Genomic DNA, 18,669 nt, shown 5'->3' on the forward strand with positions numbered 1-18,669 from the left:
CTATTCCACTAGAATACTTCCACTCCCATTAGATGTGCTTTGTTGCTTCCAGACACCGTACAGTTTCAATAGAACCATTACCATAAAAGTGTAAAACCGAATATTGACATTCTCACAGCCCAGACAAGACAGAACTTGCCCGAAAAGTTATCAATGGACATCAGTGCAGCCTAAAAACCTTTAATGCTATGTCTATGCTTAAAGCAATTTTTTTCTGTCTTCATGATAAAAAATATTATTATCAGCACCAGCAGTAGTTTTAGCAGTAGGGTCAAATCCTCCTCAATCCAGGCATATATTATTCCCAATGCCACCTGCAGAACCCTGGTGAGATAGGTACCTTTTGTACCACCGTGTTTTCACCACTCTGCACCTTACAAATGGCTACCTGGGTCAAGCTGTAAGTGCTGTGACACCAGTCAGTCTGACGATGATCAAAGTCTTGCTGGATTAACTGCTTCAAACGAGGCTTTGAAGGAGAAACAGCAAGTGGACCTCACTCTCTGCATTCTTAACACTGCTTTATAGTTTGCAGATCTATATTCATAAGTCTATAGAAACACACTTCCACTAACATATCAACTTACTTTTCTGGAACTCCTCCAGTTTTTTGACAGCCTCATCTCGTTCTTGTTTGATTTTGTCACACTAGGAAAAGAGAAAACCGAAGTGAAACACTGATCCCAGTTATTTAATTAGCAGTCAGCCACAACATGTGAAAATCAACAAAGATCAGCTGCTGAACAATGATGTACTATCAAATGCATCATTTCTTTTTCCTTTCAGTCATATAGGATTGGTGGGAACTCTAAATGAAAACCTTTTACTCAGAGTATTTCTCAACAAAAATGACAAGTTATACTTGATTTTAGGCTCCAATTCCAAGCTACTCTGGAAATATTTTAGAAAAGCCACATTTATGCCAGACTGGTATAAACAGTCATCCATGTACCACACAACAGGAAAAGCAACATTTTGCATGCCATGAATATGCTTTAAGCCTAGTTTCTTTAACACAAATAGATTTAGACAATGCTATACATTTCCATACCTACCATATACAAAAAAAATACCCCAGACCAATAACAGGGACATCCCTCTCAGTTTCAGAACACTGTGAGCAAAGAGTAACCCTTGAAAAGGGAAGGACACTTTCATACCTTGATAATTTCTCAATTTTATTAATTTTCAGGTTAATGCTAACACTACATAGGGTTGCAGCCACTGATCTTATGACAAAAAGGTTTCTTCAAGGAACAAAACAGACATTAAGTAGACTTTTCTAATAAAACCCCACTTATAAGCAAATGAAAGATTCCAGAGAAGTGAGTAAACTTCACAAGAGCCACAGTCAGTGATTAACTGCAGTGTGAAAGCCCCATGACCCAAGGGGAAGTATGACTGGCACATAACGTGTTTCACGCTCATGGTGCAGCGGGCATTCTTCCTCACACACGGCTGTGCATGTTCAAGATCATAAATTAACTTCTGGAAGAGATCTGTGTGGCTGAGCTCCTTACAGCACAACTACTCCTGCAATTACGAGGATTCAAATCACTGGAACAGACTTGGGAAAAAGAAGAAAGCTGAAATGATTTTGCTCGATTTTCACTTTTTCCACATGAGGACCCACTTTGAGCTGGCTGGGAAAGGAGCCTGCTGTTAAGTAACAAGAAGGGAGACAGCACGATTCAAGGGCAGCCAAATCCAAGAGAGCCCTTCTATCAGCCCCAGGGAACTTTGGATAAGGCCCAAAGAAGTATCAAGGGAGGATGCCAGCGGTGTCACCACGGGAGTAACCTCCACACCAGCACTGGAAGCTGCTGCTGATGGCTGTCTGGGAGCAGCAGGAGCTGCCCTCGACAAGCTAGCTCTCCTCTCGTGGCACTGGGGTGATGAGACGAGGGACGGCGGCTGAGCAGGAGGGAAGGGCTGTGAAACAAGGAAGAGGTGCAGAAGGAGCAAGCTGTGCTGCGCGAGGACTCGCTGTTTCATCTGATGCTGTGGGATGTTAATAAAGAAGCAGTTAAGGTTGTCTTGCGTAGGAAAAGTGGGGAAGGGAAATCGTGCACGAATCTTGCTTGTTGCTGCCCTCCCTCCCAGCTTCCTCAGCAGAAATGTGTCTTACCTTACCGGTGGAAGCACGGTCTAGGAACAGAAGGCAGTAAAAGCCCCAGAAAGGAAGTGTTTCTGACTGTTCCTGCAGAGCACAGCTGCACTGCAAAGGGGGAGCAGTGTGAGCCACTGCTGCTGCCTCTTCACATTTACAACAGAGACACTGTACCGCTCTGGCATACTTCACCCACGGACTTCTCTGTGCCCTGTAAGCTTACAGCCCGCTGCACATCAAGTGAGAAAGCGCTTTTAATGCTCAGGCAGGAAAAGAAAAATAGCATTTTAAGGATTTAATCTGTTGCCTGTGGAAATCAGCGAGATACTTCCCTACTGACGGAAACCCCGATGGACAGGATGCCGTACGCTCCCTATCCCAGTAGCAGAAGAAACTCCTTTTGAAATCCTCCAGTAATGTGCTGTAAGGTGTAACAGCCTTCCCTGCGCAGAGAAAGGGGAAGTTAAATGACCTATTCCACTTCACCTTGAGTGCTATTTGCAGGGAGCTCCATTTGGACCACGACACGGCGACTGTTCTGCGGATAGCTACACGTTTCTCTGCACAATCAGGGTCTGCAGGTTTGGGGCTCTGCAGAGCAATTCCTGCTCCCAGTTGCAGCTTTCTGAATATTTTCCTTTTGCTACTACCGTGCTTCGGAATGAAAGGGCAGGAAGAAAAAGAGAATGGGAGATTGTTGCCCTTGCTGAAATGATCAATGGAAAGCACTTTGCCTTTTGTTTTGCAATCAGACCTGTGCAAGCAGGGCCACTACACAGTCCTGCAAAAACAAAAATTTGTTCACCTCCAATTTAGCTAAAAATTAGGAAAAGTTGAAATCATCTTTAACTACCTGTACTGTTTAAAACTTGAAAGTTATGCAAACTGTTCAGATAAAATAATTAAGATTCATAATAATGAACATTATCTCCCCTTAAAATAATTTGATCTTCCCTTTAAAACATGAAGTATTTACTGATACCAAATTTAAGTATGCTAGCTGCTCTCAACAAAGCACAGGAGCTGTAAAAATTCACAGCCACCTCATGTCAAAAAAGCAGTTTGAGGCACATACGACAGAGCTGTTAATTAACCAGCAGATAACTCATCCTAAATGTTAGAAGAGCGGTGTTATACTCCTGTAAAATACACTGTTCACTTTTCACATTCAAGTGCATGAATTGTTGGAGAGAAACAGTTTTCAAGCATTTATCTCCTTGTCAGTAGTAACTGATAGCTCCAAACTCAAGAGTACCCTCAAATGGAAAAAAACAGTAGACTACTCCCAGACTGTCAGTCATTTGTTGTGGTTGTAATCTGTTAAGAGTTCTAGCTTCTCTGCAGAGCAAAATAAGCTTTCATATCATTTTACTTCCAACCTTTTTAATCTAATATTTATAGCATCGTTATCCCAATAAAAACCAAGGGTAAGAGACAACAGACATTTCTGAACTAGCTGCAGGAGTCAATGTTAATTTCTTGGTAATGAAAAGTCATCACATCTGTACTTTCAGAAACAAGTAACGGTTCAGTTTCCTAAATTCATTTTGCAACTAATTCCTTATGATACTTCACCTTTAAAGAAACAATTTTGGGAGCTTTGCCAGCCCAGCTCCATTAGAGATTTTTGCCTTTAGGCACACAATATGAGGCAATGCTTTCAGCTCTAATGCAGAGAACCGACTGACATGTGACTACTTAGAAACAAATCATCTACACGTCAAGTAGGGGTGTTCACACCAAATACTGCCTGTACAGTGAGGCAATGGCAGTAAATGGACTCGGCGTGTACTCGGAGCAAGCACAATACCAAGAGAGCTCCATGCCAGCACAGGATCCTGATACCACACGACGATGTTGGGTAGTCAGTGAATGTAGCCATGCAATGAATGACTGCAATGCAACTGGAAGGCTGCGGGTACAAGGTCTGCACACCCTCTCCCACCCACCTAGTGACCCTCTGCCACTGATTTCAGGGAGACAATTAGTGGGTTTCTTGTCTGTTCTCATCTAACAGCCTTCTATTTTGCCAGCTACTTTGTACATAAGGTCCTACTGACTTCAGAAAAGGGCCTTCAAAGGGCAAAAACAAGGAGGAGACTGTTCAGCCCAGATATTAAAATGCAAGAAGTTCACATGGTAGCCATATCGTCAATTAAGCCATTGCTAAGCAACACAAGATACATTCTGTCCCTTTTACACAAATTGTAAAATTTATGCAGATTTAATGCTTGCTCTAAAATTATGAGTTTGGCACAGCGTGCAGAAGTATCCTATGACATTTGCTATGTTTCTTGAAAGAATGAGCATGTCATCAAGGCAGAATCCATTCTCTGTTCCCATTTGGTGACAAAACATATAATCCACTCTGTATGTGTGCTTTAACAGAGCAAACACCATGAATGATCTATCAGAGATACAGTATTACACCTACTGTTTGGGAAAGCTGTCTTGCTTTTTTTTTTCTCCTACTGGCAGAATGACAAAACACTGTCAAAACCAGTGTTCAGAGTCATTTCTGTCTGATTAGCAAGTAGTCAAATATTTATTCATGATCTGACTCTGAACACGTCAGAACTGCATATTAACTACACGTGTGTGCAACTGAGCACAGTTACCTATTTATTTCTTTTTGTGAACTATTACACTTGCTTAGTAGGTTGCTTCAGTTCAAAGGGTGACCTAAGAGAAGTAATCTGCCGGTGTCATTTTTACTCCATTTTTTTTTAAGTACTTAAAAATACTAATAAAAAAATGTCCAGGCCAATTTTGTCAAAGACCCCACCAGAGCTCTCCAAATCAGCAATTTAAAAAAAGGGAATGAGGAAGAGACACTGTGTGGATCAAGATCTGATTTTTTGCTCCTGAATTTTCAATGTTAGTAGCATCCTCCTAAGTGGTAGCATTTTAAGCAAAGTAGCATATGTAAAAATCAATTTACTTTCAAATTTTGAAAAAAATAAAAAAAAGAATAAAAAGCACAGAGTTTCAAAATTTTTCAAAAATTAAAATTACATGTGATTTTAAGTTAGCTGCCTGCAAGGCGCTTAGTTCCTTGTTTCTATTATAAAGTAGGATCATTGTTCCATTCATTAAAGTGACATAGCTCAGCTTACAGAGCCATACAGTTATCTTGGTGAGTTAGAAAAAATTCCACTGAGTGTGTCAAAAGCATATACACACAGACTGTTACCTAACTCCGTGGTACTTTCCACTAACCACCTGCAAATCTTTTAAAAAAATTATCTTACCTTCCTCCTATCAATGCAATTGTGTCCATAATGGATACAGAGGGAGTTTACACTCACACTGACAAGGGCAGAAATCATACTGGAATTTGCTCACAGCTTCCAAGATCCACAGACAGAGGTAGCCTGTGCTATAATTCCTCCAGATCAGGTTTAATCCTACAAAGCATAAACTAAGATATAAAGTTACAGAGGTGTTAATGAGCTTTCAGGATTACCCAGCCCTCTGATAGTTTCTGCCAGTATTAGCACTGAGAGTAAACATAACCATGAACTCTGTATCAGTAGATTCTTTTCATGCAGAAGAAATGCACTCAGGGCCTCCCACTTAACCACTTGAGTCCAAGCACTTAAACCATTAAGCAGAGCTGCTTACATAAGCTCACCAACCTGCAGGATGGAGGTTCTCACTCCCCCCATCTTCCAGTTGGGCAAATGAGTTCAGCACGTGCTCGGTGCTGGAGGATGCCCAACTGTTGTGCAAGTATTTTGAAAAACGTCATACCAGGTTTCCAAAGAAACCCACAGGAGTGACTACAGAGGAGCAGTTATCAGAAGGAAATCTTGGGAAAAAGAGGAGCGAGGAAGAAGTAAAAGCAGGATGTAAGTAATAAGCTCAGAACATTTCATCTTGATTTCGGCAGCAAAATTTTTCATTTCAATTGCCTCTGAAAAAAAAAATTGTAAATAAAAATGAAGTTTAAAGAAACCTCCCTCAACAATCCCTGCCCTTTCCCCAATATAAAGAAAGCTTTGTTGAAGAAACACCGGTGCTAAGAGGAGTAAGTTTCAGGGCAAAGCTGGAGAGCTCCTTCTCCATACAGAAAACAGTCAAACTGTGGAACTCCTCACATGGGATGGAAGTCAAGCCACCAACGCAGGCTCGAGGGGAGACTGTACAAACTCAAGAGAGAGAGCACTGCTGAGGGCAGAACACACAGAGAACACGGATAGCTCAACAAGTCCCTGTGCTACAAATGATTTGGAGGCCGGGAGAGCACGCTGGGGAGGTCTTTTACATGATCTTACAGCCCTTACAGATGGGCTCCTGGTCTGCCTCAGTTTTATCCTCCTTTTCTCCTGAGCACTAGGAAGTTAACTGCCACAGTTTTCCAGGTAGTGAACACAGAGGACAAGTTTCCTGGGATATCTGAGGGTCTGGTACAGGACAGCAGAATGGGAATGCAGCAACAAGCACAGCAGAAGGGACAAGAAAGTCAGTAGGTAAGAGGGAGTGAAGCAGAATATGCTGAGCTTGGTGGATGTAGGCATAATGATTGCTGAAATGTGAAGATAAGCTTCAAGTTTTCTTTAATAATGATAAAGTAGTTAAAGGACAAGGTTACAGCCTTGAATTGCAACATTTATAACAAGCAGGCTAAAACTGACCCCTTCAGAAATGACTTGACAAAAAAACAAAGCCAAACCTACATGTCCTGGCAGCTAATACAGATTTGAAAATTAGCATACAGCTTCCATCTTCAGCTCACTGATACTGGAGGAAGGGGAGATTTCTGTTTACAGCACAGAGGAGCAGTGCTGCCGCTGCCCTCCTCACTACCTAGAACTGATAAGGGACTTTTACTGGCCACAGTTTCTTTTGGCAGGTATCTGCTAAAATCCTTTTGCACACTGACAACGGTTTACACAGCACAATGCTGCCATCAAGCCTCTCTCCAAGTTCTCTCTTCTTGCTGGTTTCCTCACAGAAGTGTCTTCAATGATCAAGAGTCCTGGGTGAGAAGAGACCTTGCCAAATGTGCTTAATTTCCCTACTAGGAAAGCAGCTTATCGGAATTGCAATAGACAACCCAGAAAGTGGACATTATTTTTGTACTACAGGACCTCCACACATTAAAAAATAAAGCCTGCAGTAACATATGAAGTTCAGCCCACACATTCAAAGTCTCTTTTCAAGTTAGCCAGGCATACATATTTCACAAAAGGATATGTGATACACTGCAAAGCTGTTTGATGCTGCAGTACCGCTGTGCAGACTGAGATAAGACAAATTCCTCTCCTATTAAAAGGCATTTTGTGGAGAGAGAGGACTGAGTACCTCCAGCAATCATACTCCTACATTCTGAATTTTTAGAGGGGCTGAGCAAGGGCAGGGGTTGTTCTCTTCCGTTTTCAGCAAGTTCCAGTGTGCAAATCAAGTTGTTATGAAACAATGTATTGATATAAGGGAAACAAGTTGTCCCAAGAATATCTAAACGCTTGAGTTGTTTCATGCTGACACTGTAACCACACACAAACCAGCTACAGCAGCAGTGATTTACATATACACAGTTCCAGTAACTTTTCTGGAGTAGAACATCTAGAACAGCTGCTGGGAGTTACTTACATTATTGCCTAAAACAAGACGTACTGATGAGTGATGCTGTTGGAAATAACCAGCTGAGCCCACAGAAGCAGACGACAACCTCTCTTTGTTAATACAGTGTTCTGATATGTAGTATTTAAGTATTAAAGAAATAATCCTGAGATACAAACCTCCTCTTTCGTTTTCTTATTTTCTGCTCTAAGCTCTTCATATTCGCCAATAGCTATAAAAGAAAAATAAAGAAAAGGTTAACATTGCAGTCTCTCTTTTACTCAGATTAGCTATTTCATTCATTTTAAAGCTCTTCTGGCTATCTGCACACACTTCTTAAATAACATAGGTCATAAACTTCATTAACAGCCTATGGATGAACAGGATATCCTTTTAGAATTGAAGTAATTGGAAAGTGTCTGAAAAAGATGGTGGCTCCCAAAACAATCAATTTTTGATCAATGGAGAGTTAAACAATCTTATTGATTGAGTTCAGAAATTACAAGGTGAATGCACTGCCTTGCAGACACCAGTTTAAACCCGCACTGGCTCAGGTTACAGATCAATGCTAGAAAGCATGCTTGGTGCAGCGCTGTTATGCATACATACACCTGTGTGCCTCCAGAGTAGCTGGGCACCTTATACATTTTTCTTTTACACCCCACAACGGAGACATGAAAAGACTGCATGATTTACCCAAGATCACACAAGAACTCAGCTGCAGGGATCAGCAGGGAAGGGATCAGCGTCCAGGATGCTGGAGGTCTGTTGTTTTAAACCAGTAAATAGCACACAGAGACATTTATCAGCTACCAATTAAGCTTCCAGTTTAAAAAGGGCACACAAAAATATACAGTGAACCGCTCATTCTACTACCTTCATGCCTTATTTATGTATGCCTGCTATATACCTTCATTGCCACAGGTTCCTGATCCTATCGTTCCTTCAGCGTGTCCCATATGGACCATTTGGCCTTCAAGGCCACAGAGATTTTATTGTTACTATAAAGAAGCCAAGCACCCTTCAAATTTTTTCTTGTATATACATGAAAGCTACACTACTACACCAGTGTTATTTTAAACCATCTTAATTATAAATGGATAAAGGGTTGGAATAGATAGCTTCCAGCTGATAGAGATGTTATATATTGAGAGATGTTTCTCTTAAACATCACACCTTACTTTACATCTGAAGGCACAAACATGCAGAGTCTGGTGGATTAGCCACGCGAAAACCTGCTGATCCCTTCTAGCTTTAAATATCCAGACTTTCAAACAAGCAGCTCTTAGAAATAAAGTTCTACTTTGTACTACCGTTCTCCTCTATCACTAGTGTTGAAATAAACTAATGTTTATTTCCCATTAATTAATTTCCTGTTGAAATAAACTAATTCCTGTTGAAATAAACTAATTCAACTCACTTCTGAAAGCTACGACCAAGACACTGCTGCTCTGCTTGTCTTAACCACGTCTATTACTCTCATCACCAATGCAGAAATATTTATTTTTTTTAAATAATAATAAAAGTGCCCTCCTTTTCTCCAAGGTCACTACATTTTAGAGATGCAGGAGTGAGGTACAAGGAATCTGGAATTCAGAGGCTCCTTGTCTAGGATGGTGCAAGAAAGGGCACACAAAGTGAACCAAGATCTATTTCTCGCATAAAAGTCATGCCTCTCAATCACCATCCCCCTGCTAAGCCATTTCTGTGGTCCTCTTAGGAAAAGGAAGGCAGAGATTTCCAGCACCTGGCACCGAGAGGCAAGGCAAGGATGACAGCTGTATCCCCAGATACAGCCTCTTAGAACTGGAAAGCTGTCAGTGCTTGCTTGCCTTTCCTAAGGCAAACTGCTACTTGCCGCGCACCGCGTTGCGAACGACTGAAAAATGCAAACACAGCCCTGTCCCACCCTTGACAGCCCTCCCCACGCGCTCCACAACCCAACAGCTCTGAAGCCATAAGACGTTCAGGCACGAGAACAAGTCACCGCAAAGCACCCCACGAGATGAGCTTACACAACGCCCTGGCACCCCAGGTAACAGGCACGGCCGAGGAAGCCCTTCCCTCTCCTACTGCAGATCGTAACGCACGGTGCATTTGCCATGGCATAAAAACACAAAATCGTCTTGCTTCATGCCAAGCTCAAGCTGCAGCCTTCTCCGGTGTCTTTTTACCAATAGCAACCCCTAACCGTCATTAATAATGATATTTCCTTCAATACAGCTAGCAAGCAGGAAGGCTCCAGTACCTTATTTAACATCTTTCTTCATGGAAAGCAACTTCTGGATGATGCTCCCATACAGACCCACTTTTTGGATTTTCAGCATCGGTTTGTTAAACACTAGTGAAGAAACTGCTCTTTTTACCAGGCCTGGAAACTGAAATAATAATTTAAACATGACCACACGTTTTCTGCTGTATATCAGCTTCTCCACAAAGGCAGAAGAGAACTTCAAAATTAATGAAGAGTGAATGGAAAGCTGGTGGATTCGTTGTGTTTATTTTTGCATTAAAGGTTGCTTTTTTTTTTTTTTTTTAAATAGGGATTTTATACAAAGCTTTTCCAGTGCTTTATGTACAATGAAGTTTTGAGGCCACCTCAAAAAAAGTCAAGAGCCTGGGTAAGGTTCACTGAAGCACTACCCTGCATAAAGGTGGTAACGATCTCCTCACTCTAAAGCTGTCCTAGGACAGCCGATACCAGCAGCAACCAGGCATCACTTCATACGCTGCAAATCTCAAATAGATCACTTAGCCTGGGAAACCTCTTTGGCAGATTAGAGGTGGTATCCTCATCTTGACAGACTGACAAACCACATACGCTGTTTTACGACGACTTGCCTAACCCTCCTCTGAGAGCCAGGAACTTCTCCTTAATCTGCGAAGGCTCTCACACAATGCACCCCTGAAAACGTGGTACATCTCATCTTGACTCATTCAGATTACACTATACTTAAATTACCCTGGAATAAAGATTAGTGGTGAGTGAAACAAACAAGTGAAGATGCTTTACCAAAGGTGCTACTAAAATTCCAGGACTATACATCATTTTCTTGAAATACCTTCACCGTAACACATACTGACAGTAAAATTCCTATTTTGCAGCCACTGGTCTCCAGCGAACCCTGAAGAACATTACTAAATCTGCATCAGATGCCTTGAGATACTGTCGTTTTCTAACACTGACTTCAGTTTATCCTTAACAGAATTATTCCTGATACACAGCAGTCTTATGGAAATAATTTAGCAGGGTCCCAGTGGCACTTCTTTGCTTCAGACAACCTTCATGCAGACTGAGGGCAACACGACGAGTTGATTTCAAGACTAAGAAAACAAAATATTTGGGAAGAGGAGAAAAGAACAGAATATTTTGGGCTACAGCTCTTAACCCACCCAAAGCACACTCGCAGCCAGCCTTGTTCTTATTTTAAGCTAGCCAAAGCACAGAACAGACAGCACGGACAAGCACAGCCTGCTCCTCCATAACATGGCCTTGCTCGCTCACCAGCTGCTCCCTGGCCAGGACGGGCTGTCCTGGAAGCACCCATCAGCAGACTTCGTTGGTACCCAATTAAGCAGGTAGCTCTGTGTACCACGTCTCCCTTAATTATATCTCAGTCTTCCGATTTTTAGTTGTCAGCCTGTCTCCCGAACCTGGACTTGCACTTATTACTAAAACAAGGCCATGAGGGGAGAAGTATGTAATGACTATAATTGGGAATGAACCACCAGAAAAGACACCTTCAGGTATAGAGCGAGATGGTGAGACTTCCCACTCTTTTTATAATAAAAAAGTTAATCAACCTCCCTTCTAAAGCTGCATATTAAAAAATAGGAAGAAGAAAAACCTTAGAAATGCTGCACTCCTATATTTTAGCTTTTATATTGTAAACCAGGGCAGCCTTCAAGTAGCTTGAGATCCCTCCCACATCAGATCAGCCTGTAATGCTGCTTCAGCATTTCACCCTTACTTTATCAACAAGCTAGCAGAGCTGTCCAAAAAAGCAGGGCATTCTCCTTGCTGCTCCCTGGACCGCATGCAGGCATGTCTGTGCGGGCACAGGCAGGAGCCAAAGCCTGCAGTGCCCTGGGTGAGATGAGCTATCCTAACGGAGTCACTTTGCTGGGAGAAGGGAATTCACACCTGGCCTTTGGCAGCTTTGGACAGATCCTTAAAGGGAGGAGGGCCCCTGCAGGAGGACGACACCAGAAGCTTCATCAGGGTGGCTCCTGCCACGCTCCTCATCCCAGAGTGCTTGGAAAACAGAGAGTGGGGCCAACCCTGTTGCACAATCCCTCTCTCAAAAAGCAGCGGTCTGCTGACGAGCAAAGCATGCACAAGACCTGGGAACTGCTGCCAGGAGTGAAAATAAAGGTCAAAGGACTGGATTTTTCCATTGTTCCCCATTTCATGCACAAAGATCTTCTGCAAAGATTCCTTCTGCTAAACCCAGGCAAACCCAGCAGGATGCAGCGTGGCATTGGTGGCACTTGCCACAGACAAGCTGTAAGGTTCAGATACCAAGCAGTTCCTTAAAAGAAAGAAAAATCACACGTAAGAATATGAAGACAAGCATTAAGAACGAAGAATAAGTCAGATACCGCATCCGTGTTCCCACATGCCTTAATTTTACTCAAATCTGTAGAAGTATGTACTAAGATTTTTTTTAACGAGACTCCAAATATATATCCTGCAGTCCTACGGCTCCCTGTATGCCAGAAATGGAAAATAAACACACTACAGGCTGATAAAGCCTACTCAGCTCATACGGAAAGATTTGCTTTCACAAGTTTCTGAAAATCAGGCGTGGTTACACACAAGCAACTGAAGTGGGAAACGCTTGTAGACGCTAACAGATGAAGAAAGCGTTCAAGCAGGAAGGGTTTTGCTGGGAAACGATGGCTACTGTGTACACAGGCACACACACAGGTATGTGGAAAAAATCTGCAGAGCAGGTGACTACAGAAGAGAACAGAGCAGCCAACCAGATATCCTACCCTGAGTAAAGAAATTCCCCTGGCCACAAAAGTTACTGCTCTGCCACAAAGACCAAGTTGGTCAAACTGCATTACGTGATATTGACGAGCTCTTACTGTGAAAGTGATATCCTGAGATATTTGTGCTACGCTGGTAGTCTGTTCTTTAGAAGACATATTCAAAGTTTCTGGCACTTATTTATTTATTTATTTATTTTTCAAGAGAATGAGCAGATCTAAAAACCAAAAAACCATAGGTTCAATGTCTGGGGTTAGAGATTGGAAATCATCACACTTCACCAAAATAAGCCAACAAACAAAAAATAAGACCTTTAAAATAGGTGAAGAAAATCATATTTAGCATCTCTGTAGTTAACAGTAGCAAAAAGTTGACACTAGTTAACTACAGTAATTTAGCAAAGTCACCAGAAATTTAACTGTGATAGTGGCAGGTGTAGTTTTAGGCAGGATGTAACTCCAGATGTTCTGGTTGCTGGCTGCTGTTTTCAATTGAATGAAGATGTGACCGCAGCTGAAGGTGTTTCTTTAAGGGCAAAGTTCTGGCAGCGCCAATCAAACCAAGGACAAACGGGGCAATCTTCCACGCTGGAAATCGATCACGGCTGGAGCAGCTGCAGGGCTGGTTTGCTGGGTCCTACACCGAGCCATTGGTAAGGCAAGGTTTTGCCCACCTCATTTTGTTTCCAGAAGCATTTGGTTTTAAATTAGAGTCTCACCCACAGGGATTATACGGGCCAGTTAAATGGAAAGATGCCCTGCTGGAGATATCACTGAGAGTACCTTTAGGTAACACTAATGTTTACAGCAGATCTGCTTTATCTGATTAAGCCATCTCAGAGCTATTTAAAGTATTGTTTGAGTTTTAGTTCTGTAAGTCCTAACTATCAACGCAGAGATCGTGTTTCTCCACGATGCTCACCTCAGACCCGGTAACAGAGCAAGCTGACGAAGGAGCAGTGTCAGGTGTCCAACTCTGCTATGGAGGACTTGGAAAATTCGGCACGGGTGAAAGACAAGCACATCACGCTCACAGACAGCCTCGGCGTCCTTGCTGCTGCTCAGAGCCCTGCCCAGCAGCCCAGACACCAGTCAGTGTCACAGCTGCCACTGAGAATTGTGTGGCTGCCGTGAAACACCTGCCTCAGGTGCGATCTGCCGACCTTGCTTGGGAAAGGATAAGCAGCAGTAGAAACGTTACAGCCATCAGCCACGTACGGGCTGCTGCCTTCTCCTCTGCAGCTACCCGGCGTTATGTGCCAGGTTGTTTCTCAAGAGTAGGAAAACACCTCCTGAAAGAGAGCCTGAACCAGGGCAATGGAATGAATGTCTTCAAACTGCTTCAAATCAATGGGTGTTATCCAGAAACCTGACAACAGGCCGGAATGTTACAGTAACCTGAAGCCACGTTCCACTTTAAATGCTGTAACTACAGGGCTCCTGAACAGAAGGTACACCCAGCACCCCAGGTGTTCAGGGACTGCAGATCCTTCTATCATCTGCACTTGCTTTCAGAGTAATATTATCTATACCTGAAAGTGGAACAGAGAAAAAGATTATAGCCAGCCATACCACTACAAAAAACACTCGCTAGTCTCACAGCAAATTACTAACAATCCTACTTTTTGGGAACGTCCATCAAGAACAGAGCCTTACAGGTCAGGATCTGCCTGTTAGTTTCTGTTTCAATAGATTAAGGGGATCTAGGACAGCCAGTGCTCGAGTTACAGCATCTTTCCTTTGAACTTACTCTTGGAGTCCCATAAACTTTCTTTACACACCAGTGGTGACTCAGCCTACCAAAGCAGAAGACTTTCAGATTTCATAACTGAAACCCCGGTCCCACTAAGTCAACAAGAAAATTCCAACCAATTTCAAGAAGCTTGATTTCTCTGAAGAGTAACCCAAACCTGCCTTGTTAGTGCCTGATTATTGTCTCTTTAGCAACTGTCGTTTTGGCACAGAGAGCTCTTCTAGAGCCAACAGTACTGGAAGGAAGCAGTCACTCAGGAAAAAAGCAGCTTTTTAGTCTTATTTTTGTCTTATGGTATAAATATGACCATGAGTTTTAAACCACCTGTAATCCTCTAAAGGCAGAACGTATCTGGGGGCAGCCAACAATTGTGAGCTTCCAGTGCTGAGTGGATGGGAACAACCAAAAAAGAAATACCAAGGTCAGCGATCACAGATACCCACCTGAAGTTTGGTTAAGGGAAGCTCCTGTTTAACCAGACAAGGTAGAAGCTGTTCTAGACCAGCTTGGTTTGGACATAGGCTGACCAGGGGAGGTAGAAAAGTGGGCTACTTTCTGAGCATCCAAGCTCTTTTCCATGTTTTCTTACAGAATAAGGAATATTACAGTGTTTTAGTTTTCCAGCCAAGCACTGCACTGGTGGAGCTGACCATCCATAAGGCTGTGGCACTGGACTTCACTGCCGGATAGTGACTCACACGGGGAACCTGACCAGCCCACGACAAACGCATTTGGTTCATTTACACCGGAGCTACAAAGGCTCTGCAGAACCTCACGACATATCAGGGCTGGCCCTGAGCTACTAAAGGGAAGTTTGCACATGGATTAGCCCTGGACCGGGAGGCGTGGGACGGGTTGGCGTGACAGCCCCTGACACGCACCAGGCGCAGACAGACGCAAAGTTCAGACGCAGCAAGGAGCTGCCCGTGCAGGTAACCCTCCTGAGGAAGCTCTGCGGACAGCTGGACTCTCACCTCTTGGAGCTGCCCAGCCCTGCTGCTGAGGTGGCGTCCCAGGGCGCTGTCACCTGCTGTCACCCTGGGGTGTCACCCATCGCAGCTGATGGTGTGTCACCAGCCTGACAGCCAGGCTGCCCACGAGGTGTTAAAACCCAGGTTATCAGCACCTCAGCCCATGCAAGGAGCCCCTCACCCTCCGTCCCCATCACTTCGGTGCCCACCCTGAGCAGGTGGGTGCAGGCAGAGCACCCCGGGGGGGAGCACCCACAGCGTGTCAGCTCCCCCCCTTCAACCCCCATCTCCCTCGCTCCGTGCCCAGCTCTTTCATTTCGCTCAGGCTTTTTGTTTCTTCCCCTGCAGGGGCCTAGAAACGAGCGGAGCCCGGAGCGGAGCCGCCCCCAAGCCGCGCCCCGTCCCCCGCCGGCCGCTCCGAGCCCAGCCCGGGGCGGTACCGGGGGGGGGGGGAGCGGAGCGGAGCCGCTGCCCCAGGGCGAGCCCCCCGCCCTCCCGGCTCGGAGCCCATCCCAGAGCCCGGCCCTCACCTCGCTCCTTGAGGCTGGCCAGCAGCTCCAGCTGCTTCTCCTCGTCCGAGCTGTTCATCGCGCTCCGCTCCGCAGCGCCCACACCTAGCGCCGCTCACACCTGGCACCCTCCCCTCCCCTCCCTTCCCCTCCCCTTCCCCCGGGCGGCGGCCGCAGCCCCGGGGCGGGCTCGGCGAGCGGCCCGGCCCGTGCCGGCTCTGCACATGCCCAGACTCCCGCGGAGCCCCAGTGAGCATGTGCGGGGGGCGGCGGCGGCACCGAGCTGCACCGAGCCCCGACACCGCCCGGCAGCGGCCCCGCCGCCGCACGGCTCCCCCCGGGGCGGCCAGGCGGGAGCAGGGCTCACAGGGACTCCCCGAGGGGTCGGGGACGCTGAGGGGGCTGGATGGTGTCGGGGGGTAAAAGGGAACACCCCACACGCGGCAGCGGTTAACGAGGGTTTTCGCACGCCTTCACAGAATGACCTCGGTTGGAAGAGACCGCCAAGATCGCCTCGTCCAACCTCTGACCTAACCCCAACAAGTCCTCCACTAAACCATATCGCTGAGCTCTACGTCTACACGTCTTTTAAAGACCTCCAGGGGTGGTGACTGAACCATCCTGGGCAGCGCATTGCAATGCCTCACCACCCTTTCAATAAAGTTTGTCAGTCCCTTCCACTGGGACTGACATGCCACCCAAAGGAGTGGGGAGGGTGTAAAACTACTCTTTGAGCTTAGCATTGGTACCCAGAAAACCAACGAGATAAAGAAAACAACCAAACAAAACAGTTACATTACTGTTTCTGAGGGTCTTACGGAAGCAACTGCAGGCCAACATGACCAAAACTTTTGGCCAACATCAAGGCAGAGGGCTTTGAGAGAGACCCTGCCTCGTTCATCTGAAGAGCACAGTTCTGCCTGCTGTTCTCCAATGTAAAAAAGGAGAGGAGCCAGCAACAAGCTCTGCATTGAAACAGTGACCCTACCCAGCTCAGCTGAAGGCTGATATCAAATACACACCGTAGCTACGCTGCAGAATTTGGTTCTGCCCATTTTTTGTTGAACTTCAGAAAATCAAGAGCCAGAAGTTTGAAATAAAATTACTGCCTTTGATGTTAACTAGCCCAATGTTGTGCTACACCCCATTCACAGTGGACAGCACTAGAGTGAATTTGAGTGAATAGAGTGAATTTCTCAGTCTCAAAAACTCTTTGTCAGTCACACTGAAGTTGTGGCCCACAGTAGTGGTCAACTGAACAACAGCCTTCATATTTACTCTTTAAGCATGGGAAAGGCACTGCTCATCCATCTCCTTCCTTGGCAAAGCCCATAGATCACCATGGCAGTCAGAAAACCTCACATAGCCACAGACATGGCAGCATTAGAAATATCTGTGAAGAAAATGAAAAAGACCTCACTACAAATTGTTGCTCAGTCCACCTGCCTCCTCCCCCTGACTGCATGCTCTACTCTTCCTGACCTAATAAACCTTTAAAACACAAAGAGACTCTGTATTGACATTTTACAATGTTATCTGTCCCAGGATGGTTAATAGCATGTGTAATGTCCTGGAAAGGAGCACAGAGAGCCACGTGAGCTGTACCAGTGCCTCAAAGTGTGGTATGTTCAGGTAAGGCATGTGGAAAGTTCAGAAGCTAGTCAGCTTGTTTTGAACTAGTCAGCACAAAACACATTTAACTGCACAAAAGTGAAATTATAAATCCATGCTCCTAGAGAGAGAGTCATACACAAAGAATGGGAAATTACCTTGGAAAACAAAGGCTCTGCAGAGGTCGTGGGAGGCAAAGCATTCAAGTAATTACATGCCATCGGTGAGGTGCTGCAGCAGAAGAACTGGATGTTCGCTTTCAACCGGAAAAAAAAAATTGTTCTGTGACATTGACAAGACCAAAATAATGATACTGTATCCAGTTCTTCAAAAGATGGTACAGAGTCATTTACAGAGAAAGCAAAAGAAAAAAGCAATCCAAGATTTGAGGAGAGGGCTTTGCAATGAGAGACTGCAAACTCCTGGTCTTTTTAATTGAGCAAACAGGAAACAAATTATTTGATTATGTTAATTTCAGAGGAGAAAATCATTGGTACTTGAGGGCTTTTCAGCCTAGTGGAAAAGACTCAACTACATTCTGTGTCTGCAAACAGAAGCTGAACATAAAAACTACAAGTCAAGTCACACATCAATAAATGCCTCCATTTTGGAAGAACACAGAGGTCCTATTTAAGTGTTTGGAGTTCTGAGCTGACCTCGGTTTTGAATAGCCCCCACTTTAAGTCAGAGCAGTTTTGCCAGTGTTTTCGTTTTTAGCATCCTTTCTTGGGCTGCCTGTTGGCTTCCCTTCAGCCACAGGTTTCATTCCAACTCCCCTTCCCTTTGCTGTTATCATCCCCTCCATTCCCAGACCAATTTCTTTCATGCAGCGCAGTAGCAGGATTTGCAAAAGAACGATTGTAGTGTTGCTTACTGTGCCAAGACACCGGACATCTTCGTCTTGCAACAATGTTCTGTCTGTTGTGAGCTGCCAGAACAGCATAAAATCTCTTTGATATTCACAGAGACAGTAAGCCAATTCTTCCATTATTTTATTTATTTATTCAAGTTAAACTGTTATGGGTCAAAAGACTTCCCTTCCATAACTTCAATATTGCAGCTTGAGCATTGTTCTTATTGCTGTTATTCACTTAGACCTCCATCAAGTTACAGTTCCTTGATAAGTGAGCATTTAAAGCAAGCATGTCCTTGCTG

At 44.5% G+C, this 18,669-nt stretch overlaps 1 protein-coding gene across 1 annotated transcript in view; it reads right to left on the bottom strand.

Annotated features, from left to right (window-relative positions):
• SHTN1 (shootin 1) overlaps positions 1-15,982 on the bottom strand; it is a gene marked incomplete at both ends in the record, with an annotated part of 61,169 nt that extends 45,187 nt beyond the window's left edge. Inside the window, 3 exons of the mRNA XM_084289702.1 lie at positions 588-648; positions 7,855-7,907; positions 15,925-15,982. Coding sequence (XP_084145828.1) covers positions 588-648; positions 7,855-7,907; positions 15,925-15,982 — 172 coding nt within the window. The remainder of the gene's footprint in view (positions 1-587; positions 649-7,854; positions 7,908-15,924) is intronic.
• Between the last annotated feature and the right edge of the window lie 2,687 nt (positions 15,983-18,669).

This window comes from Netta rufina (assembly GCF_964035555.1).
Source record: "Netta rufina genome assembly, chromosome: 7".
Classification (NCBI taxonomy): Eukaryota; Metazoa; Chordata; class Aves; order Anseriformes; family Anatidae; genus Netta; species Netta rufina.